Source organism: Erpetoichthys calabaricus, chromosome 2, assembly GCF_900747795.2.
Source record: "Erpetoichthys calabaricus chromosome 2, fErpCal1.3, whole genome shotgun sequence".
Classification (NCBI taxonomy): Eukaryota; Metazoa; Chordata; class Cladistia; order Polypteriformes; family Polypteridae; genus Erpetoichthys; species Erpetoichthys calabaricus.
Window position 1 is genome coordinate 50883308 of NC_041395.2, and position 26746 is coordinate 50910053.

The following is a 26746-nucleotide window of genomic DNA, read 5'->3' on the forward strand; positions in this document are numbered from 1 at the left end:
CTCAGCTAGGCTCATTCAGAGCGAGCTGGTGGGTTACGTGAAATTAAATTCCAAATCCCAATGAAGAGCTGCTGCACCACTGTCGATGTCATTACAAGTGCCTGCTCAAATGGAGGCTAGGGAAGTATTTGTTCTATTTCTAATAATTTTGTGCAAAACAAAATAAGGCCATGAAAGAGGAAACAAATGATTTTCAGGTGCCAACATTTAAGGATGTACTTTTTCATATTTTCAAGACAGTTCTGCAATACTATTACTGGCCTACTAGAGAAAATGTGATTGCAGTGATTTTGGCAGGACCATGATTGTTGGTGGCAGATGTATTATGCAATCCACATAATTGATCTCTGCTAATAAAAGATGTCCATTTATGGGGCTTGATTATGCATTTCTCTAAATTGTCCCTTCTCAAAATCATAGTGAACAGAGCAGATTCATCCATCCATCCATTTTCCAACCCGCTGAATCCGAACACAGGGTCATGGGGGTCTGCTGGAGCCAATCCTAGCCAACACAGGGCACAAGGCAGGAACCAATCCCGGGCAGGGTGCCAACCCACCGCAGGACACACACAAACATACCAAGCACACACTAGGGCCAATTTAGAATCGCCAATCCACCTAACCTGCATGTCTTTGGACTGCGGGAGGAAACCGGAGCGCCCGGAGGAAACCCACACAGACACGGGGAGAACATGCAAACTCCACGCAGGGAGGACCCGGGAAGCGAACCCAGGTCCCCAGGTCTCACAACTGCGAGGCAGCAGCGCTACCCACTGCGCCACCGTGCCGCCCAGAGCAGATTCACCTTATACAAAAAGCTGAGAATAATAACAATAATAATAATACATTTTATTTATATAGCGCCTTTCCCATGCTCAAGGCGCTTCACAGAGTCTTAGAAAAAAACAGCAGGGTATATGTAACATTGGATACAAATGTTTTCCTGACTAGAACAATGAAACAGGTAACAAAGCATTAAATAGAATAAAGGACAATAATCCAGAGTAAAATACTAAATTCAATACTAAAAGAAAAACCTAACAAATAACCTAATTTGTGATATAACAGACACACAAATTCTCCTGAGCACCTGGACAGAGAGATAAACTGAAGGAAAGGGCAGAATGTTAAGTTAAGTTAAAAGTCTTCCTAAATAGATTTAAGTTTTAAGTTGTTTTTTAAAAGAATGAATGGAATCAGCTGGTCTAATTAATTTCGGGATGTCATTCCAAAGTCTAAGCACTATGGAGCTGAAGGCCCTGTCACCCATAGAGTGCAGGTTAGTGTGAGGCACAACAAGATTACCAGAATCAGAGGACCTTAGTAGGCGAACAGGAGCATAGTGATTTAGAAGGTCACTGATGTAGTCCGGTGCAAGACCATTTAAAGCTTTGTAGGTTACTAATAGAATTTTATATTCAATCCTGTAAAACACAGGGAGCCAGTGAAGGTGAAGCAGGATGGGTGTGATGTGCTCGCTGTTGCTGGTTCATGTAAGGACTCTTGCAACAGAGTTTTGTATCAACTGGAGCTGTGATATAAGATTAGAAGGGGCACCTGCCAGCAGCGAGTTACAATAATCGATGCGGGATGTCATAAAAGCATGGAGAAGTTTCTCAGCATTAGAAAAGGAGAGGAATGAGCGAACATGGGATATGTTACGGAGGTGAAAGTAAGAAAGTTTCTTAATGTGGTTTATGTGGGCGGAATAAGAAAGGGAGGAATCAAAAATGACACCAAGATTCCTTACATCAGAAGAAGGTCTGATGAGATCACCGTCAAGATTGACTGGGAAGGAGCTCATTTTCTTAAGTAGCGCTTTAGTGCCAATTTGCAGGAGTTCAGTTTTGTTGCAATTTAATTTTAAAGAGTTCTGCTCCATCCAGGTTTTAATTTCACTGAGGCAAGTTGTGAGCTGAGAAAACTCTGATAAAGTTGCACTTTTGACATTGAAATAGAGTTGAGTGTCATCTGCATAAAAATAACCCAGTCCATAGCTACGAATAATATGGCCAAGGGGAAGCATATAAATACAGAAGAGAAGAGGGCCGAGGACAGAGCCCTGAGGAACTCCTTGTGTGACTGGCGCTGAGCTGGATCTGCTGTTGCCAAGATTAACAAACTGATTGTTAATTAATGAATGAGGGTGAAAACTAATAGTGAGGAGTAAATTATGACAATCAGTGGGTTGTCTATATGAAGAAAAATAAAAAGAACTATTGACAACGCTAACCAAAACATCCCGAAAAGGAATTGAATTAACATTGAAATTAAGAGTAAATTTGAGGTAAGGGTCATATTTAATAATATACTTTTGAAAAAGGAGTAATTATCAAAGGGTCACCATTCCAGATTAGAAAAATATCATCAGTAACAAAGTATATCAATAATTTAAAAAAAAATCAATATATCATAATATGTTCTGAGAAATCATTGTCACCAGAATAAATTAATTGTACTTTAAAACAATACAAAAGCTGAAAGCTGCACCCATTGCTAAACCTTTATGCTGGTGAAAAAACTAATTATTAAAGTTCAAATTTAAAAAAATATTAGTGAATTTACAGATAAAGTCAGTAAAGCCTAATTGTTATGCAGAAAAATGTGACAAAGTATTAAAAGTTATGTGTTGATCAGCATTTTGTGGCATACATGTATATAATAATTCAATATCCATGGTGGCCATAATGATTGTTGGTGCCAGACAGGCTGATGTAAGTATTTCTGTAACTGCTGATCTCCTTGAAGTTTCACATACAGTTTCTAGAATTTAGTCTGAAAAATCAAAAAAAAACATCCAATGAGCACAAGTTCTGTGTACGGAAGCACCTTGTTGTTGAGAGGAGTTGAAGGAGAATGGCTAGAATGGTTCAAGCCGTCAGAAAGACTTTGGTAACTCAGATTACCACTCTGTACTGAGCAGAAAAGCATCTCAGAATGTACAACACGTCAAACCTTGAAGCGGATGGGCTACAAAAGCAGAAGACCATGTTGGTTTCCACACCTGTCAGCCTAAAACAGAAGACTGAGGCTGCTGTGGACACAGGATCACCAGAACTGGACAGTTGAAGAATGGAAAATCATCACCTGGTCTGATGAATCTCAATTTCTGTTGAGGCACACAGATGGTAGGGTCAGAATTTGGCACCAACAGCATGAATCTATGCACCAAACCTGTCTTGTATCAACAGTCCAGGCTGGTGGTTGTGGTGTAATGGTGTAGGGAATGTTTTCTTGGCACACTTTGGGCCTATTGGTACCAATAAATCATTTCTCGAATGCCTATTTGAGTATTGCTGCTGACCACGTGTGTACATTCAGGGCCAAAATTGTCCCATCTTCCAATGGCTACTTCCAGCATGATGACAATGCAACATGTCACAAAGCAAAAGTCATCTCAAATTGGTTTCATGACCATGAGAATGAGTTCAGTGTTCTTCAGCCACCTTCCCAGTTGCCAGATCTGAATCCAAAAGAACACCATTGAGATGTGGTAGAACAGGAGATTAGTAACATGAATGTGCTGATGGAAAACCTGCAGAAATTGCATGATGCAGTCATGTCAACATGAACCAGAATCTCAAAGGAACATGGAATCCATTCCATGAATAAATTAAGTGCCAAAAGAGGCCGTATCTAATATTAGTATTGTGTCTCTAATCATGTGTCAGTGATTGTATGTTCTGCTCAGGAGGTCCATGCCAGTCAAATAACCGTATCATTAGTTTTACTGTACTGCCTTCCAAGAAGAGTCTCTTAATAAAATGTTTGCGTGCCTCTTGGCAGGGACATGATGAACCTATGTCTAATATTTTAAGAAAGGGTATCCATACTGACATATTTTTAACAATCAAGCATTCATAGTAATGTGATGCCAGTCTCAAGTGATCACCCTTCTAATTTTGTGGCTCCTTTAAAATATGTTTCGTGATATGCCTCGGCAAGTTCTTGTGGGCAGACAGGATGTTTTCTTCTCAGTTAAATTACTTCATTCCAGTCTTTTAGGCAGACGGGTTACACAGGTCAATGTTTTTTTTTATTTGTTTTCTGCTCTAATGGGCTCTTGACATGAGCTGTGAGTGAAGCTCTCATGTAGTCATGTGCAGGCAGTGTGGCATTGCAGCCAAACCAGTGGATGTTTTCGTCCCATCTCTGACTCAATGTGTCACCCTGAACAAGTCACGTCACCTGCCTGTGCTCCACAAGTAAAGTATCGTATGTCGGTCAACTTGGATAAGGCACACTGATCCCTTCTCACTGCTTTCTTTTCCATCATTGGTTATATGTTGTGTTGGTATATTTCAAATATATTTCGGATAACTACAAACTTTTAAATGTTGTAACTCTATGACTCCTTAATCAGTTCAAAGTGGTAGAGTTTTACACATTAAAGATCATTTGCCCAACGACAATGGTTTCCAAAATAGAAGAAGAAGAAAAAAAAGCAACTCACTCCTGCACCTTGTGCCGTAGGTTGTCAACGCTCTCTGCGATGCAGTGTGGGGTAGTGAAGTTTTCCCCTTGTGATTTCAAGAAGGTGTAATCCATCAACCCCCACTCGCTCAGCATTAAGGGTGTAACCATGCCATCTCCATAAACGGTAACCTGAAAAATCAAGCACTATATGGAGAAATCCTGCAAAAGGAGACAAGACCCTTGTGAGCTGCCCAGCAACAGCAAGCAGCAAATCAAGTACATCTCTGAAATACAGCAACATTATATGTTCCATACCTTATCATTGAAGGTGACAAGGGCAACTCGCCTGTGACGGTAAGTCTTCAGCAGGAAAGACAGAGAGTTCTGGATAGCATCCTGGACACTCTACAAGCACAAAACCACAAATATCAGTGGGCCAGTTATTTCCATTGAGCAGACATTCATTTTAACAGCACCCCCAAGAAATGGGTCCTTACCTGGAGCCTTGAAACATGGACGGGTGTAGCAAGTTTGGTAGATACATCAACCTAGATAAAACACATTTAGTTAGATCAGTTGGCAAAAATGGAGGCCTAATTTATAGCCTGGAGAGAGTGCTGCTGGCTTGATACAAATTAAATAATACAAACTCATTCACACAAAAAAAGCAGACCCCCCAGAAAAATGTAACTCCTTCATGTAGAAGCAGATGATCCCTGTGTGTGTGAGTACAGGCATGTGTGTATCTGCGCTGCCATTATAAGCTGTTTGCGACTATAACTCTAAACCGTTTACACTCATACATTTACATATTATTGGCTACAAGATCTTATTGATGGTGGAAAAACCTCTGATATTGTTTGATTCAATTTTAGGCTTTACATTAGAAACAAACAATGAAATTTCAAAAATGGCGTGCAGACATTTGACATCATTATATACTATAGAAGTTAAACCCTGTGGTTTTACACCTCATGGCCTATCTAACAATCATCTACTTCTCACCAAGTTCTAAAATGAGACACACGTAACTGTAGGTGTGTACAAAGAAAGTTTTAATTAGTAATTTCATATTAATTAAAATAGATATCAACAGCCAGGCAGACATGTAAAACTACAGAATTCAAAAAGGCTGTACTGACCTCTTCACATGACTGTGTGCACTATGGATGTGCAGAAGCACACACAGATGAAAAGATATGTACGCACACTATATAAAAACACCAGGAAATAAATTAAGAATCTGAGTTTAGCACCCACATGATTGATATTTAGAGATTATGAAATTTTATATGCACTTTTCTTATTGTTTGTTATTTTTATTGTATGTCAGCACCCTGTCATTTTGTGGGTGTTTTCTTGTCTGGGCTCTGCCATTTTGTGGGGCAGATTCAGATTTTGTTTATAGTTGTTATGGTCATTGGCAGTTATCCCACATGCTGTACCATCATGTTCTGCCTAAATAAGGTGGCAACACGTGATGTTTGCTCTTTAAAAGCAGAAAATAAACAAAAACATATGCTAGGTTGTGTAATGGACAAAAGAATAGATAGTGGTAGAAACTACAGTTTTTCTGACTTTTGTCAGTTCTATTTTTTAGCCTTACCTTTCATGTGTTTTTCCACTACACAAACCTTTCACATTTTCTCTATGAGATGTGACCATAACAAGGAGCAGGCTCTAATATGAATACATGGATAGCGTACTCATGTATAAAAAATTCTAGTTAGTTTGTGGTCAATATAATCCCATTGGAACTTTGTTGGGCTTTGAGATGAAAAATAGCATAAAAGTAGAAAAGGACCAGAAGAAGGGACACCGACAAATTTGGGTTGTATGAAGAAAGTCAAAAACACCACTGTCAAAACCAAAATGAGAGACAAGCAATCATAGTCAAAAACTCTGGGTTTAAAGATCACGGCAAGCAAAGTTTGAGCCATCTTCAATTTTGGATCAGAAGTGTAGGTCAATGGCAACCTTTTAACGTTTCATGCTAATGACCTCAAAGGTTGCAATCTTTGAGACCCCCCCCACAACCCCCAGTATCCAGGGAGTTGGGTTTATGCCAATGGGACACGTGAAATGGTCGTGTCTATATACTAACCCGATGTCTTTAGAAATGGTGCAAAATAATTTAAACAACTGCAAATAAAAAAATGACATCAAAATTGAATCATCCATCACTCAAAACCTATAACAGGTATAAAATGTCCAAGAAAAACTTGCTTTATGTTCAGTAAAACTGAATTAACTCATGATAAATATTACATAATCACGCATGTGCACTTGGGAGGCAGCTTAAGGGCTCTGCTGATGGTAATTACATACTGAAACAGGGGTTGGCGTAGTGTGCTAATGCCTTCTCTCTCCCTCAACCTGTGCAGAATGGAGGAATGATGGCTGTTCCACCTCTGGACCCACCCTTCCTGCCTGGAACCCATATGAGCAGCAGTTCAGCCATCTTTAAGTTCATTTCAATATCGGATTCCTGCCTGAAATAACATCAGCCCTATCTCTATGAAAAGATTATTTCCTTTTGATTTATTTTTATTATATAGCATCATGGGTGTGCTACAAACCTTTTTCTGTGCTTCTTGTTCTTCTATTTTCTTCCCCTATATAGGGCTTTTTCAGGGAGTTTTTTCTTGTCATTTTAGGGTATCAAGGCTGGGGGCTGTCAAAGGCTGGGGTGCTGCAAGGCTGGGGGCTGCATTCGTCGTCTGAGTCCCGACCTGATTGTATGGGTGGTTACCTACGCATGTGGTTGGTCTGCCCTCGGCAAACATCTGCCACGGTGCCCTCTTCAGTTGGGAGAAGCAGATCATGGAATGTTGCCGAGGGCAGACCAACCATGAATGCAATGAATGTAATATATATATATATATATATATATATATATATATATATATATATACAGTAGAGTGTGTATGCCTGATGAGCCCAAAATGAGGGCGAAACATGTGTCGCGTACTCTTTGCATTATTTGACAGTAATAATGTATATACTGTATATACTGTATACTGTATATATATACTGTATACGCGTATATAGTAAAGCTAGTATATAAATATACAGTAATCCCTCCTCCATTGCGGGGGTTGCGTTCCAGAGCCACCCGCAAAATAAGAAAATCCGCGAAGTAGAAACCATATGTTTATATGGTTATTTTTATATTGTCATGCTTGGATCACAGATTTGCGCAGAAACACAGGAGGTTGTAGAGAGACAGGAACGTTATTCAAACACTGCAAACAAACATTTGTCTCTTTTCCAAAAGTTTAAACTGTGCTCCATGACAAGACAGAGATGACAGTTCCGTCTCACAATTAAAAGAATGCAAACATATCTTCCTCTTCAAAGGAGTGCGTGTCAGGAGCAGTAACTGTCACAGAGATAGAGAGAAAAGCAAACAAATCAATAGGGCTGTTTGGCTTTTAAGTATGCGAAGCACCGCGGCACAAAGCTGTTGAAGGCGGCAGCTCACACCCCCTCCGTCAGGAGCAGGGAGAGAGAGAGAGAGAGAGAGAGACAGAGTTTGTTTTTCAATCAAAAATCAATACGTGCCCTTCGAGCTTTTAAGTATGCGAAGCACCGTGCAGCATGTCGTTTCAGGAAGCAGCTGTACAAAAGATAGCAACGTGAAGATAATCTTTCAGCATTTTTAGACGAGCGTCCGTATCGTCTAGGTGTGCGAACAGCCCCCCTGCTCAGTCCCCCTACGTCAGGATCAGAGAAAGTCAGCGCAAGAGAGAGAGAAAAGTAAGCTGGGTAGCTTCTCAGCCATCTGCCAATAGCGTCCCTTGTATGAAATCAACTGGGCAAACCAACTGAGGAAGCATGTACCAGAAATTAAAAGACCCATTGTCCGCAGAAATCCGCGAACCAGCAAAAAATCTGCAATATATATTTAAATATGCTTACATATAAAATCCGCGATGGAGTGAAGCCGCGAAAGGCGAAGCGCGATATAGCGAGGGATTACTGTATATATTGTATATATGGACTGTAAGGTTAATTGGTAATGAAAACTGATTGGTTATATAATCGAGTCTTGGTCGTAGGTCAAGCAGATGATTGGATGAGAGTTAACAATTTAAAGTGTGTCACTGAATGCTTGTTTGTTAGAAGGCAAGAGACAATTTGTTGCAGCAGAGTATGGTGTCATGAACACTGCACAGAATCATTTTTGAGGAGGAATGTTTATGTCTGTTTTTGTATTTAGTTTTTTGAGTTTTCCAAGTGATTATTCTGTTTTTCATGTTTAGTAACCACTTTCGAATTAAGGTATGGTCATACTCTTTACTGTTGCTGCGGACATTGATAGTTGTGTGATCAACATCATACTATGTCATCATTGTTGTAGTTTTAAAAGATGGTTTTATAGACCTGTCAGCCTTCTGGACTTCTGGCTTTTGTTTATTATTTTCAGTTTTTGTTAACACATTTTTAGGGACTACGAGAAAGACATTTATCGAGAATGAAAGCGATCAAAGAATCAACATTAACCTGCCATCTGAACCAAACTCTTAATCAACGACTTGAACCTTAGCCTCACACTAACCAAAAACATCTCACACACACAATTGTTTTTTTGTTTGAATCCAAAATTTTGGATAACCAAGAAGTATCTTCCATTGACTCATAAACTCTGATCCATAATGCCATGCCACTTTCACCTTCAGTTGTCCTACCCTGTGGTAGCCTCCAGTAAACAAAATAATGACAAAATGTCAGTGCACACAGAAACCAAGATGGTGTTGGAGAAAAACGCAGAAATATTTTAACACCTGCATTATACAGTTACAGTATTACTGTGCTATCATAATGAAGCAGGTACGATTAATATAATGTGGTGACCAATGGAGAGAAATAAACAAAGGCCAGTGAGTCAATCCAACTTTGGTTTTAAATTCAAGTGCTAACCAAAAAGCAAAGTCAAATAAAACAAGCAAAGGGCTGATTACCAGAGTACTTAAAGACAATCCCACGCCAGGAAAGAAAGTTTTTGTTGAGTTATTGGCATTCTCTGATAATCAAAAATGTCCAACAGTGACCTTAATACAGTTGCACAACTAACAATACACATCACAGATTTCTTGTATTCCAAGCCAAGGAATGTTGTGGAAACATTAACAAAATGGTGACATTCATAACATAATCAATATGCATCCCGTAAAACACAGAACAAAAATATTATCACCAAGTGATTTTCCTTAGTAAAAAAGCTCAAAATAGATCAAAAATTTACAAAAATGTGCTGATGACGAGTTACAAAAATTAAGCAAAAATGTAATCATAACAGGGAAACAGTAAAACAGAACAAAGAATTGGTTCAGCACCTTAAAATATTACTGATGGAAGTCAGAACATTGAAAACAGTTCAAAGAAATATGAAAATAAATTTTAAAATCAAAATGCTCAGTTTTTTATCATCTCTTGGTCCTTTTTCTCACTGTCCCTTTCAGGATGTACTTTTCAATCAATATGAGGGGTCTGTCACCATGGAAATGGCATTCATCTGGCATCTCTTGTTGTCACCATCCTGTATGGATGAGGCTGGTGGTGAAATCGCCTGCTGCAGGGTTTTGTAATCTTCCTTAATTCAGTTGTTAAACCAAATTTAAATCGTCAATGTGCTTGAGCTTACTTATGCACAAAAAATAAATTCATAACATAAACAGGCAAGTGAGGCGCACATACGCAGAACATTAAAGCATAGATTTATATAAGCACTTGGTCGTTGGACCATGTGGTATTGAACTATGCAGTATTTAATTATTATATATTTGATAGCTTTGAATTAGTTTTAGAGAATGTTATTAATTTGTGATATTGTTTTGCTGATACAGTCACTCTCTCTTTTGAGTTAGACCATTCTTGTGAGCAGCGTCATTTTACATTATTTCCATGGCCATGATGTTGCAGTGTTGCCATATACAATATCATCACGTCATCACTATTTAAGATGGCAGAATGCCTTCTTAGGCTGGTGTGAGGGAAAAAAAAATTGTAGAAGGGCTTCTGAAATTTGGACATTTTAGGTAAAAGTGAGCTATTGTTATTACTCAAGTGAGGAGGCATTTACTTTTAAACAGTGAGGTAACAACACATACTTATTTCTAAAGTTTGGTAGTAAAACGCCGGTCTGATTTTTCTATTTAATTGATTGATATTTGATTATCATATTAATAAACCCTGCTTAAATAAAAAAATGTAATATGATAGTATCTTGAATTTCCCTTAACATGCACCTATGTGTGTTTATATGTGTTAATGCAAGGTGAATGCACTCTATGTGGAATATCTACAACTACTGTAATTAGGATGCTCATTTCACTTCCTGAATAAATAATACAGATTCAAAGCGGAAAGAAAATCACAGCTAGCGTACTTTAATGTACCTTTTTACATACTGGCAAAAGAAATGCTGAGAAAAAGATTGTTTAAAAACTACAAAGGCTGCTGTGTTTGTTCCCACTTATAGCATTGTAGTACAGAACAGAGTCAAGTGAACTGGACAGATGCTTACATGTCACTTTAGCTGTGCAGTGGAAGTCACCACTGGTATATGAACAATAACGAAGCGTCACTGTTTTTTAGGGTGCAAATTAGGTTATCGAAGTTGTTAAAAAATTATTTTTAAACCAAAAATGAAATGATGGAAAAGTTCAACTTGGGAGCTATGGCCTCCTTTTGCCCGAACATGGCACCAGGGCTGATATTATAACTGATGTCCAAGTTTGTGGATAAAAACAACTTGCTATCAGTGTGTTAGTAAAGTTAGGGATTAACATTCTAGTTGGTAATAGGACTTTTTCCAATTTTAATTTGCAATTTAGTACTTTTAAACGCCTTGTAACCCTTTGCCTGTTTATAACTTCGCCTTTTCTTTTCATTTGCCTTTTTGCCATCACAGGCACAACAAGCTTGAATTTTGTACATCCACAGTTTATAATGGCATATATAAAAAGAACATACAAACTTTCAATTGTTTAAAATAAATGCATGAACTTGTGAAAATTTATATATGAATGCAATTTCACATACACTTTTTTGTGTGTTGTTTTTTATGATTTGTACCTAATTTTCTAATTGACATTGTGTATACTGTGTGTTTGCAGTATTCTTTGCGTACAGTATGTGTATTTTGTTTTGTTATTCGATGCTAGTTTTTTAATTCTTTCTGAGGGGGCTCAGAATTCCCCTGCAATGTAAATTGTTACTTATAATTTTACAACATTTAGACAACATACATTCAACAACAACAATATTTATGTATATAGCACATTTTCGTACAAATGATGTAGCTCAAAGTGCTTTACAGGATGAAGAAAGAGAAAAAAGACAAAATATAAAAAATAAAATTAGGCAATGCTAATTAACATAGATAAAAATAAGGTCGTATGGCCAGGGAGGACAGAAAAAACAAAACAAAAACTCCAGACGGCCAAACATTCAGCCAAATACGAGGGTCTATTAAAAAGTAAAGGCAATTTTGAAAATGCAACAGAGAAGCTGACACACTACAACACGTTCAAGATAGCTTATGCTAAGGTCAAATTAACATTTCAGCAGGTTTCACTCCCTCTGCCCAAAGAAATCTCACTGTGGCACATTGTGCAACAGTGGGGCGATCCTGTAGTGGAGCATCCACATTCATTTGACTTTGGCTTCAACTAAACTAACAGCAGAGTGCTGTGCTGTGTGGGTTCAGACTACCCATAAGCCACAGCGAAAATGTTGTATTGCCTTTACTTTTTGATTCACCCTCATACATCAGATCATGTCCACTTATTTTCCAGCCCAACTATTTCATGAAGTTGGTGCCAATTCCAGAAAAAATTGCAGGGGTCAAACCTTGGATGTGGAGCTAGGACAAGGCTGAGCCCACTGTCACACACTCTCACATAGGGACAATTTAGGATTCCTAATTAAATGACATGACATGTTCTTGCATGTACAAACTAAAGTATGAATGAAGAACATGCAAACACTAAACAAGGCAGTGCCAAGACTGGAATTTGAATCACAACACTACCGTGCCTCCCCTGTGGCACAAACAGCATACCACATGCAATTCAAGGTCCAGAACTATCAGGAAAAGCAAGAGCTACAGCCTCAAAGTGACATTTAAGTATTTTTGGTGACACATCACAAATGAGTTATAAATACACACACACTTGATGTGCATACACATAGAAGCACACCATTCAAACAGACACACACATGCAACACTTGCATTACCTGCATGACTTGTTCAAAAACCGGAAAAGGTGGCAATGTATCATGGGGTCAACATGGACACGCTAACATATATGTATATATACAGCAGACATTTACACATACCAATACTGCTCTGAAAGACAGGCCGCAGAAGTAGTAATAGAGCTAATATTGGTGTGTGACTTGGAACATGCAGACATACACATACACAGAACATCAGTGAATTGCACAATAAGTCCTAAAGAACATACAAACTCGACAAAACAGACAGCCAAGTGTTGGTGCACCAGCAACTGTCCAAACTCTGAGTGCAGCTAGACAGACAGACAGACAGACAGACAGACAGACAGACAGACAGACAGACAGACAGACAGACAGACAGATAGATAGATAGATAGATAGATAGATAGATAGATAGATAGATAGATAGATAGATAGATAGATAGATAGATAGATAGATAGATAGATAGATAGATAGATAGATAGATAAGGAACTATATGATAGATAGATAGATAGATAGATAGATAGATAGATAGATAGATAGATAGATAGATAGATAGATAGATAGATAGATAGATAGATAGATAGATAGATAGATAGATAGATAGATAGATAGATAGAAAGATAGATAGATAGATAGATAGATAGATAGATAGATAGATAGATAGATAGATAGATAGATAGATAGATAGATAGATAGATAGATAGATAGATAGATAAGGAACTATATGATAGATAGATAGATAGATAGATAGATAGATAGATAGATAGATAGATAGATAGATAGATAGATAGATAGATAGATAGATAGATAGATAGATAGATAGATAGATAGATAGATAGATAGATAGATAGATAGATCTTTATTTGTCCCACAGTCTTGCCACAAATATAATCAAAATACACAAAGCCCCTCAGTCAAGACTGCTGCCTTGCCTGTTCTTTAACAGCTCAAGCTCAAGTTTTGTTTTTCGTGTAGGTAATTCCAAGCCGGAGTGGGAACCTTAGACATCACTGACATGTAGCTGCTTAGTACTAATACACTGCAAGTCATTTTACACGCTTCAGAAAGAGCTTTGTAAGGGCCGCACAACATCAGCGAAAGAGGCCCACCGTGGAGAAGCACTCACTGGGATTAAAATTAATGAGGAATGTCTCATAAAAAAAAGTGGAGAGAAGGGCAAGAGGCCTGCACAATTCACGTAAGGGGATGGCTGCAGAATGAAAATATTTGGCTTGTCTAAGTAATATTTGCATTTGTGGACATATTCGGACCTTCTAGAATTTGGGCCCTCACTTATCCAGGGAGGTTTGCTCCTGGTATAACAGTCATTGTTGCTCAATAAAGTTTTTTAGTATTGCAACCCCCCAAACCTAGCCTTATAGTGAAGGAAGTCAATTATACATCTACTGATGCTCAAAAGCAGTGGGCAGGTGAGTTTGATTTGAATGAGGCAGCACACTGATTCACACAAGTGTGTTACAAGTAGAAATGTCCAGTCATTCAAAATGACCCCTTCATAGGAAATAGTGAAAAAGAGCAGATTTTAATATTCTGGTCTGCAAAGGTGACCCTACAAATAACAGAATGGTGGGTCTTAAAGAGTACAGCAATCCTTGTACCTCTTTGTGGGGACTGGAAAAATGCAGAAGAACATGTAACGGATAACTTGTAGTGAGGCCTCTTATTGAGTGTTGAGAATTGGTCCTTTAGCAGGAACAGCTGCCTCACAATTCCAGATAAGAGTTCAGCTTTTTTGCATTTCTTGCTCTCTCTGATTGTAATACCTATGCCTCTGTTCACCTTAAATCATTCTTTCGTATTCTTGGGCTACCATTTCTTTAACTGTGGTTACCCTAGCCCACTTGCACATTGATTACAGTCATTCATTACAAGGCTCCATTTACAAATCCGGCATAAAGACTTCAAATCTCTTTTGGGAGACTTGGAACTTACCAGTCCTGCCTTGTGCCCTGTGTTGGCTGGGATTGGCTCCAGCAGACCCCCGTGACCCTGTATTTGGATTCAGCGGGTTGGAAAATGGATGGATGGATAGAACTTACCAGCCATCAAATGGCAGCAAGACTAATGAGTGGTCCATGCTCTGTGTTCATTTTGGTACTGTTTTTGGCTGTGCCCCTTTGCCTTGCTGGCTTAATCTCTGCTTACCTGTTGTTATAAGTGTGGGAATAGAACAACAGGGGTCAAATTCCAAGAAAGATTCAAAAAATCAAGCATCAAAACCATAAAATATTGTCCAAAAATCAAAGTCAAAGTCAAAAATACATAGTGTTATGAACGAGGAGTCCAATGACCAGTTGCAAAAGCACTTCCAATAATGCACACTAGAGGGGGTTATACTGACAAACCCCTGCTAGATAAAAAGGCAAGCACAGAAATTTCATAAAAAAAGGTTTATTCTTCACAAAAAATGGTCTGCACATAGTGAAGCTCCATAGAATGCAATGGCAAAGTATTGTTGCCTAAAAACAAAAGGCAATCCAAGGCGAACTCATTCACAATCAAGAAATGACAAGGTGAATTCAACAAGCCAGGGATATCAAAAAGCACAAGCACAGAAAAAAGACAAGAACTCACCGGAACTCCCTAGCACATTCAAAATGAGCCACCAGGAAATATGGGAGACCCTTCAAATTATAGGGTGGAGGATAGTTCCGGGTGGAGGCTGGCAGGTGGTTCCACTCCCTGAGGGGCACCCACAATGCACATGGAACATAGCCAAGGCAGATAAACACAAATAAACTTAATACATACAATAGAACCAAAGATGACATAAAACATGAATATGAAACCCAGCTAGGGTTGATAGCCTGGTTAAGCCACAACACTCAGTCCCTGGTTTAAAATCCTTTCCATGACATCTAAATACAAAAAGATACGCAAAAGAAAAAAGGTGGGGTCTTTATCTAATACTAGGATAAAGGTTCAGGAAGATGAATTAATATGTCACCTGACTTCTGCATCCTGTGACTGGCAACAGGCATAGCTGTTATGGAGCATAATGTGTTTCTGAGGAATATTGTGAGTGTTGAAAGACCAAAGATGAAATCAAGAGGTCACCACCTTTGTGGAAACTTCTCCTAAAAATGCAAATACTGACCTAATGAATAAAATACCAATAAAATATTTTAAGCAATCCAATTAATGACAAAGATGTTAATCAGGAAACAGAGACAATACAGAAGTCAAAAACCAGAACATAATCCTAATGGTAACTGACACTAAAGATTCTTAAGGTTGTTTGTATCCACTGAGGGAAAATGCACAGTTGAAACAGCCACCGTATTTATATCGTTGCTACCAAGACATCAGCAGCACTACCAAAGAGGTCATGCTTAGAGGTCAACATTGCATATACTTTGTTAATTCAAATCCAGTCATGAAAAACATTTCAAAAACTAAATCCAGTATACACATACAGTATAACACTACAACAGCAATCTGAAAACTGTATCTTTACAGCAACACAAAAACATGGCAACACAAAATGGCAGCTGTTGTGGCAAGGAATTCATTCAAAATGACACCGAGATAACACAAACAAAACACATGCTAAAATTCCAAAAACGGTATCAAAACAAAAATCACATATGAGAAGCAAGAACGCCACAAAATAACAGATTTACAACACCTGTGTTTGTAATGCACTGTTAATGAATTTATTTTTGGATCATCATGGAATTCATTTTTATGTTCATTGGTTTATATTTTTTATTATCACGTTGGTGATGTCGTTACTTTGGTTTTCATGAGTGCTGCCCTTGTGTGTGTTCGTTTGACTTGGTACTGCCATTTTTTTTTCTAGATTTCATGTTGAGTGTCTCATTGCTATGATGAGGTCATGATCTTGTTTGATTGAATATTTCCTGTCTCCCTTTGCTTCTGTTTGGGTATTTTGCATTCACTTAGGCTTCCTATGTAATGAAGAACCTATTTCTGTCATTTATTTTTAACCTTTGTTTCATTTTAATTAATGCATTGATTTTATGCCTTCTCATGATGCCATTATTGTTTTTAAAGGTGCCACCTTTTTGGAAGGTTTGTTTGTAGTTGCTATCACGTTGGCAAATGAAAAAAGTGTGCGGCATGTCACATCATCACTGCGAAGGTATAAAGGTCAGCGTCATTCACTTCCTGGTTGTCCAAGACCGTGAATACACCTAACTAATTAGCTGTCTTTCTTTGTGATTTGTTGAAGCTCTGGCTATTAAACTTTTGCTGTGGATTTTCTGACTACGATTTGGTTTAGAGTTTCTTGGTTTTGACCTCTAGTGTTCACTTTTCCTCATTATGATTTCAGCTTGTTTCTAGAGTATGTTTCCTCTTCTCATATCTTATTCTTAATCAGTGCCATGTTTTCTATCTCTTAAGGAATAGATGTTGTGTGTTTGCTAAGCTCGTGATGTAATGCAATGCGTGACATCATGGGGGCTATGATATACAGTATAACATATTCACTCCCATTAAGCAGTCCATACATTATCTTCTTTTACGACAGACCTCGCAAGAGACTTGAACTCAAACAATCTAAATAATTATAGATTTAGACAAAAATTCTAGTTTTGATTTTTGTTTTGAATATGACTTTTGGAGGTGTCTTATTATTATATATTGTCAATTTCATTTTTATCTTGTTATTATTTTGTCTTTGATTATGGTGAATGAATGAACAAATCTAGCATAAAAGTGAACTTTGGTGTTGGAGATGCTGATTAGCACATGTAAGTATGAATTTCACTGCACTATTTACATAAGGGAATAATCTATATATATAAAATCCCTATGTGCGTCCAGGTGTCCGTGTGTGGGTGTCTTCTGATGAAGTGCGCATGCGCGGGGCATGGTGCGATGTGCGATATTACTGTCAGAGAAAGTTAGAGGCATTTTACGGAAATACAAACCAGTATTACTGCGAGAGGAAATTAAAGGTACACAATACAGTGACGCATATTACAGCCACATACAAGCCAGTATTACTGTCAGAGGAGATTAAAGGCATATTACCGACGCGCACGCCTGTATTACCGCCAGAGAAAATTAAACGCATATTACGGACGTACAAGCCAGCGGACGTACAAGACAGTATTACTGTCACAGAAAATTAAAGACACACAATACACGGCGGCAGCCCACGAAGAACGGTCAGCTCAACAAGTAAACATCAACAAAAGAAAGGCTGAAAGACAAAGAAAAATACGACCAACAAAAAGAATGAGGTCAAGGTCCCTTGCCATTTAATATAGACTGTTCCTACTAATGTTTATGCACTACTGTTCTAGCGCCCGTTATTGTAACGGGCTAAATGACTAGTAACCCTATATTCATTAAAGAAAGACCCTTTATTTTTCACTCTCTAAAAAAAAATATCTCCAATAGGACCCAACAAGACGCAGTGTTTGAACATCACACCCTGGCAATGGTGGTTACATTGCTCACTGCTGTGCTCACATTAGCTAACTGAGAACAGCATTAAGACAGACCTTTCACTTAATACTTCAAAAGAGGAGTGTGGAAGGCAGCCATGTACAGAATTCACTTGAGCTCCATATGCGCAAAACATTCAATCATTCAACTTAAAATCTTTTATCAAGCACATTCATCTTATTTAAACATGTCTAAAATGTTTCCAGGGCAAAATTCACCTTGTGAACATTGCAATCGAGTGCCAGCCTCACTGGACCACATGTTTTGGCAGTGCACCAAATTATCTTTATATTGGACAAAAATCTCTGAATGCCTATCAGCAGTGTTGTGCAAGTTCACACCTCACAAGAACTAGTTCAAAGTTCAGTTTACACAGATTAAAATGAATAAATTCACATTCATAATTCACCATTTCAATTTTGAACTAGTTCCTGTTCAGTTCATTTTGTATTTTTTAAGGCGTGAGAATAAATGACACGTGAGTTTACTTTTTCAATTTTGCATGCCTTATTTTAGGCTATTACAGTGTTTCTAAATAAAATACAATAATTATGAAGACTTTTTTATTTAAATATACTTTATTTATTGAGTTATACCGAGCAACAAACACGTATAACCATATATGCTAATATCCTCCCGGTCAAAAAAGAAATGAAATAGATGCAAGTATACATATAAATTACCGCTCTATTTCCAACTGTGTGACAAAAATGGTGACTGTGGAATCAGCGTGAGGGTGAACTAACCTATTACACTGCTGGTTAAAATTCACGTCACATATTGCATGTCCAACGTCGAAAAATATAAAGCAGCCTCGCGAAGTACAACGTTTTCCTAAAAGCGAAAGCGGAGCTTCACCGCATGCTTGTGTCAGCAGGGGTGCAGCTTAAGCACAAGCAGGCAGGCACAGACAGTGCCTATTTGATTTTACGTTATTTTTTCCGAATACAAATAAATGGCAAAAAATTATGAAATAAATATTCGTAAAAATCCACTATTTGTGCTTATCTGAATAAAATTTTCGGATTCGGCTCCAACCCTACATTACAAAACGTTTAATCTGGACCTAAACCAGGTCCAGAATGTCACATAAAACTGAACTAGCTCATGTTCAAGTTCTTCACTTGCAAATGCGTTATGTTAAGTTCGCCATTCTTAGAAAAATGAGCTTGTTCAATGAACGTGCTCTTTTGAGCTACTTCATACACAACACTGCCTATCAGCCAGCCTTGGTGTCACAATCCCTCCTAATCCACTGACTGCTGTGTTTTGTGGACTCCCAGATGGGCTTAAATTGGAGAAGCGCAAATAAATTGTCATTGCCTTTACTTCACTATTGGCACGTAGACTTATCTTGCTCAACTGGAAGAATCCCAGCCCACCACTTTCAAGTCAGTGGATAAGCGATGCTCTGTACTATTTAAAATTGGAAAAAAGAGCATGTATTCAAAACTTTTTTAAACTAGGCAGAATCTAATCCATAACAATTTAGAATAAGCTTCTATATCTATCTATCTATCTATCTATATCAGGGGGAAAAGATTCTCTTCCTTCCTTGCTGCTTTTAAAGATTTGCTCTGGTTGTTGGCTCTTCTCTCTTTCTCTTGGTTGTGGGTTGAATGTTGTTTGTTAAGTTTGATTTGACTTTATGGAAGGTTATTTACTTCAAATAAAATCAATAAATAAAAATAAATAAAAAATAACAGACATTTGATCGCACTTCACTAAGTGTCCTTAGAGCCTCTTTTTCAGATGTTTGCTTTACTTCACGACTAATGGCTTTTGGTTTTTACCTCTGTGTTTTGCCTACGAATAGCACAGTGGTTAGCCCTGCTGCTTCACAGTTTCAGGGGCTGTTTCAATTGTGAGCCAAGATACTGTTTGCACAAGACAGAGTTTGCACATTTCTCAACGTGTTCACACAGTTTCTCCTTGGGATCTCTGGTTTCTTTCCTGAAACACATACAGGTTAGGCTGATAAGTGACTGATCTAATGTGATTATGAATGCCCTGAAATGGACTGGTTTCCTAAATTCAAAGTTTACTCCTGCCTTGTGCTTGTCCAGCAGAGCAGATGGAATGAATTTGGCCCAGAAGAATAAATGTGTGTGTAAAGTCAAGCCAAATCAAGTTTGGTACAGAGAAGACTGGCTGATATTTCACCAAGTCTCAAAACAAAAACCTAATTCATAACTGAAGTTTACACCTAAATGTATAGAGGCATGAAGTTCAGGAAAAGCAAAAAACATGTAAATTTCACACTCCAACTGGCACGCTAATTACTTAGCAACACTTTAGCACTTGCACCACAAGAAGGTAACACGCTCAAAAAAAAAAAAAACAAACAAAGATGGCATTGAGACAAATGCAAATAATTTTAAGCTAATAGTATGCACATAAAAACTATAATATAGTACTTGCATTTTATTGCAAAAAATTTATTCAGGAAAAAAATTAAAATTAGAGAGGAAACATGATCATGGCAGGGCCAAGTGGCTCCGGGGCAAATTCTGAATTCCTGTGAGTTTGTATTAAAAAATGAAGATTAAGAGAATGCAAGAATGGCTGGATGGATGGTTTGTCTGGCCTGTGTAATTGTGGAGTTCTGCTTGTTACCATAAACATGCCTTCATCTTTCTTTAGAATTATTGCCACCTGGCTACAGGTTTATCAAGTAATGGTAGTTTATCATTTCACCTGAAAAAACAACTTGTTGGCTGACCAACAGCAAATGGTGGTGTGGGAAGAAGGGGTAAGGCATGGCGAAGACAAGTGTAAGCTTGTGGTGGCCAAGTAAGCTATTCATAAGATCTTATGGTTTATATCCCTTTTCTCATTCTTGATTGATACATTCTTTCTGGGAAGATACTAATATGTAAATATGGCCACAAAAACATAACCAGGACAGAAAAAGCACAAATTATTTTAAACAAGTGCAAAAATCTACTTGAGGAAATTTCCAAAATTGTGTTTTTGTAGTCATCTTAATCTGGTCGGCAAATTCACATTCGACACATAGAAATGAATTTGTTCATTTTACAGATCTGTACTAATTGAATAACATCTTGAACACTGCATGCAGTTTTGGACATCATTGTAAAGAAAAGATATGGCAGAACTAGAAGACATGCCCAGAAAATCTATCAAGTGTGTTCCCAGACTAATGGACATGTCTTGTGACACCCTGAACAGAGAAGCCAGAATGGGAGCCTGTGATCAACAAGAACGTCTTTTCATAAAAGAGAGCACATCACAGGTGGTTTAATTTGTATTTTACAGGAGCTATGAAGGAATACATTTAAATCATAATTGTCAATTTATCAGGCAAAACAAAAGCAAAGAAGTAATCCCAGAAGCACCTGAACAAAATGATTTGCTTTTATTCTTTAAAATTGTTTTTCTATATTTTCACAGAACAACAATTACTCCTTTAGTCCCATTTAGGATGCTGTATGATACATCTAAGCTTCAACCTTGCTACAATGGAAACAAAAAGTGATGTAAATACAGAGTGACATCATCAGCAAAGAGATAAAAATACTAATTTCCATATAAATGAAACAAAAATACATTTAGATAATTCTCACAGGACCTAATCTAGGTCTTAAAAATGATCAAAGCAATTGATATAGCAGATTCAGCAGAATTTTTCTGATAAAATAGTGTATATAGATAGATAGAAAGTATCTATCTATCTATCTATCTATCTATCTATCTATCTATCTATCTATCTATCTATCTATCTATCTATCTATCTATCTATCTATCTATCTATCTATCTATCTATAACATCCTCGAGGACACCTAGTGGTAATAAACAGAATGAGCATACAGACAAAAGCCAGGGAGCCCTGCTTTACACAAAGGGTCATGACAATCTTAAATGAATGTCACAGATCAGATTTTAAAAACATCTGTGTTGTGAACCAAGAGTTCCAAACCACGTAAGTCCAAAATCCACTTCCAAAATTGACCACAATTTTATATCCAAAAAAATCGAAAGCACTAGAAAAATCATAATAACTCACTAAACACTCCAAAGCATATTTGAAATGAACTACTAGGAATTGTGGGAGACCCTGCAGATTTATAGGCGAAGAGCAGTTCCTGGCAGTGATTGGCAGGTGGGAACACCCAAAACATACATGGAACATTACCAAGGCATTGAAATATAAAGAGCAGATAAACATAAATAAAATGAATAAATACTAAAGAATTAAAGATGACATAAAACGTGAATTTGTACCTCAGCCAGGGAGCAACCCAGGCTCAGATAGAACAATCTGGAGGAGATGATGGGGAAATGTTAGCCATTAAATAGCCAAACAAGCTTCGTGGACTGAATGGATTCAACTTACCTGTTTTTCTTACATTGTAAATATGGCCTCTGATAGCTGTTACATTTAGGCAAAAAAAGGTTCCTGGGAAGCTCTACACCAATTTATGAACACCTACTGTACTACTGTTTGGGTTTGGGATTGACTTGAAACATTAGTGACACTTTAATTCCTATATCATATAATTTGAAACCCCCAATGACATAGCAGACAATGTTAATAAAAGAAAAGGAATGAAAAAGTATGGTGTGTATTGTTCTAAGAGTTGTGTCATGCTCCATTTGTGGACACAACTGTTTTATTTATATATTAAATGTCTTTAAATTTAAATCTGTGTCACAACAGGGCAGCTCTGACCACAATCTGGTCCACCCTACTTCTACCTTCAAGTCTGTTATTAGTTGGCAACTGACTTGTTATCCTTCACCAGGACGGAAGTCTGTGTGTGTGCTTTGGGGTATTTGTTTGTTATACTGTAATATTTCTATTTTTCTTGAACTTCTGTAAAGTCCTAATTTCTCCTTGAGGTCATATAATGTACTAGCCATGGTACCTATCAAAGTCAGGTAACAGAATAATTTTGCTATCTCTTGCACCCTATGTGTACCTTCAATGCCTTCCCTCTGAATGTCTGAATGTCTCTTCACTCTTCACTCCCTCTGTTTGAACGAATTCCCATAAAGCCTGCATCTCAGACTCTGTCATTATTTTCAACACAGATTTCTTGTTTCCAGTTCAATTTTATACATTTTGTCTTTGAAGGTGATTCTTTCAGGGGGAGCCTGTGTCCCTCCTTGTGCGACTCACTCTCAGCATCTCTACTTTGTCTCATCACCAAAGCCAAACTGACCGATCAGATTGATCTAAGGGACTGGACACACAGACCCTAGTGTTTAATCATATGGTACATTATCTGTCTATCTATCTCACCTTTGTGGTGACACACATGCTTCCAGAGATATCCACACAGAAAACAATCAGGAGGTCATCTAGGTTTACGTAGTCCCCGTCTTCTTCCTGTGACAAGTAGATGATGTCATGGACATCAGTGTTTGGTGAGCCACAGATTCTGCCACTGGATTGATTGTGTTTGTAACAGAAGTCACACCTCCACACCTAAATAAAAAGAACAGGCAGCATTACAGAACACATGTCACACACACAGATAAATAGCGATACAACATTTAAGGGCAGCTGAGGAGGACTGAGGAGAATGAATCTCTGAATTTGCATAGACATAAGCACAAGTGCAAGATGCAGCAAGCAGCCTCGGTGAACCATGTTCACATGCTGCCATTTGTGATTTGACTGATGAGCTCAGATGCATGGGCAGCCCACTGGCTGAACCAAGTTTTAAACTTTCCACCAGCTTTCTGAAAACTTCACACTTACAACATCTCCTTTCTGTTGGCACTGAGTACTGAATGGTGATAAGGCCGCTGAGCAGTAAGTGCAGCACAGAGGCTGGTCATTGATGATTGGTACATCGCCTAAAAAAGAAGAACACAGGATTCAGTACGTTATTTTTATATGTGACTAAACCACACTGTTAAAGAGCAGAAGCAGTTTGTTTAACCTACGCTAATTTACCTCATGCTCTCCTCACCATGAACTTTCTTTTTTACCACTCTCTTTTCTTCTCCTGACCACAATGGAGTTTTAGTCAATCTCAGATGGTAAAGTTTTTAAAGGTAAAGTGGCAGGCCTCATACTGACCAGAAAGGGTGCCCCAATAACTTAACAGATAATGTTAATAAAAGGAAGGGAATGCAAATTCAAGACAAACTAACAGAAAAGTATAATGTTTGTTGTTCCAAGAGGGTAGAGGGAGGCAGAAACAGCATTGGAGAAGTTATGCTGCCGCCTGGTATCTTACCCTCAAACATTACACTATACCTTCAGAGTCTCTAAATGTTTCCTCCATATGACATGAAGCTGTTCTTATTTCTCTTCCTTCTCATTTTTCATGTCTATTTCTTGTTACACAGGAAAGTCGTGGGAGTGCCATACTGGCTTTGATCAGGTAAGAGAGCCTGGGAAGGGTAGGGGTGAAACACGACTCCTTCACAACTCCTTCTTCTTTAACTGCTGCTACCTCTTTTTCTCTAAAGTGGAGAAATACTCTGACCTCCATGGAAGTCCAGTCCCTTCCAGCCCGACCCCTTTATAAAAAGAGTAGCCAGATGCTGGCGTTCATACTGGACGCTGATCTCTTTGAGCTCCCCTAAAAGAAGGCAAAGATATTTAACAATTGGCAGTCCAAAAGCCCTTCCATTATTTCCTTTCTGTTGTGGTCAAGCAAGGGAACACACAAGTCCAAAAAAAATGTTGGGCTACCAACTGGGTCACCTCTTATAATAATGGTGCCAGCAAGGCAAATCAAACACACGCACAATGATGCAAACAGGAATAAAAAAACAACTATTAGACACTAGGACCTCCAAACAAAGACTAAGGGAGCTCTGAAATGCAGTCAGCGCTAAGGTAGGAGTTCTGTCTGACAGTCTGCTCTTTCAGAATGAGGTGGCATCTTCCTGGAGCATCTCAGTCTTAAAGTCTTTGGAACTAAAGGGGCGGAGTCAGTTGCCCCCATTGGGAATCTGCTTGGAGCTATGGATGGAAAAAGAGCCCATTAGTGTGACAGTGCCACCCCATGTCCAGGCATGGTAGTGCTTACTGCAGAATAGTCTGGAAGCTGACCCTTGGATGCACATGTATGACATAGTTTACTTGTTTATTGAAAATGAAATGCCTCTTATAACGGTTTTTCTCAACTTATTTAAATAAGCTCTATAAGCAATTTTACATATTAATGAAATACTTAATATAGTGGTTTAAACTAATGAGTATATAGAATTTAATTTCTGCATTAAATACTAAAAACAAAAATGTACATCCAGTTGTGTAAAACACGTGGAAACATTTGAACCTTTGAAAACAACTTTCAATTGCATGAGATCTGTTTTCATGCAGATAAGTTTTAGTTTGCACTGACGTTGAAAGGTTTTGGAGTAAGGCCATTGTGTGCTCATTGCTTTATTAAGTGTTTTGAGATCATGTTACTGAGTCTGTGCCTTAACGTGGCGGACTGATCAATGCTGTTGAGGTTTGTGTAGTCCTGGTAGGGCCACCCCATGGCAGCAAGGCCAAAGGTGAAATCTTGACTAAGACTGACTCAACCATTCCCCCTTCCCACCAAGGGTCAATCCAAAGTGGTGCCCCTCATCATTCTGCTCAGCTTTGCCTTTTGCTGGACTGAGTACGTTATCCACAATGATGGGTTTTAGCATCTCCAGATGGTCATGTATGGTGAACTAAGGATCACAACGTCAGGGTGGCCCAAAATAACAAGGATCACTTGATGTATTCTCTTAAGGCTTGCCCCATTCCACATGGGCAACTCAAGACACTTGCTGGGGATTGCACACTTTGGAGATGGACCGTCATTGAAGGAATCCATCACTTCAAGCAACAACAGACACATCAACATGAGGAGAAGACAGCGGAAAGATATCTCTGTCGATAGCAACCTACTGTACATGTGGGGCAATTCCCTTTGTCCATTGTGGCCCTGGTTCTGCTCTCCCAACCACGTACACACAGGAGATGAACAAATGGATGGACAGCATCATCGTTGGATCGACAGAGAGCCGTGACTGGCTTTTTATTTTTTGATTTTATATAAGAAAAACTGTAAATTGGGTAACCACACTTATACCCCAACATCCTTTGACAGTGCCTCTTATCTCAATCCTCTGTATTGACACCCCTTTGTCAGCTCATGTCTATCTTCTCCTCTTCACCTCTGCTCTTCCTTTTACCTTAAAATGGCTGGTGCATTTCTCACTATTTGAGCCAAGTTGGTGTTGGTGTCTTGTTGGAAATCCCCTGACTCTCCTTCTTCTAATTTACAAACCACCTTTCCACTGGAGAGTGTGGTTGTTTTCATTTTATTTCTGATGCATATTATTGTACTTGCTATGTTATTATCATTTGTCTGATTGCATTATAATATATAATGTTTTGTTTCCAAACCAAAAAACATCTCTTTCAATAAGCTACATCTTTAGCTGTTGTCACAGAAGAATTGGTCGGGAAGTTCAACATCAGGAAATGGTGGTCTACTGTTTACTTGTTTTGGAACTGAGTGGATGGTGGTCAGTAATGTGGAGTTCTGCTAACTCTTTCATTTTTCCTACTAATTCAATTGTTTATGCCCACGCTGCCAGCCTGCTGCATAGCCACATGGTCACTCTGGCGTTGTCATTTGTTTTTTTACACAGGACTGGGGTGGGAGGCGTGTTCCTGGGTGGTGTTATTC

General features: G+C 38.3%; 1 protein-coding gene across 1 annotated transcript in view; it reads right to left on the reverse strand.

Annotated features, from left to right (window-relative positions):
• Positions 1–26746, reverse strand: part of si:dkey-9k7.3 (circularly permutated Ras protein 1) — a 123191-nt gene that overhangs the window by 46841 nt on the left and 49604 nt on the right. The window contains exons 6-10 of the mRNA XM_028793788.2: positions 23818–23915; positions 23356–23541; positions 4916–4966; positions 4734–4823; positions 4456–4607 (exon numbers count right to left, since the gene is read on the reverse strand). Of these exons, the coding sequence (XP_028649621.1) occupies positions 4456–4607; positions 4734–4823; positions 4916–4966; positions 23356–23541; positions 23818–23915 (577 nt within the window). The remainder of the gene's footprint in view (positions 1–4455; positions 4608–4733; positions 4824–4915; positions 4967–23355; positions 23542–23817; positions 23916–26746) is intronic.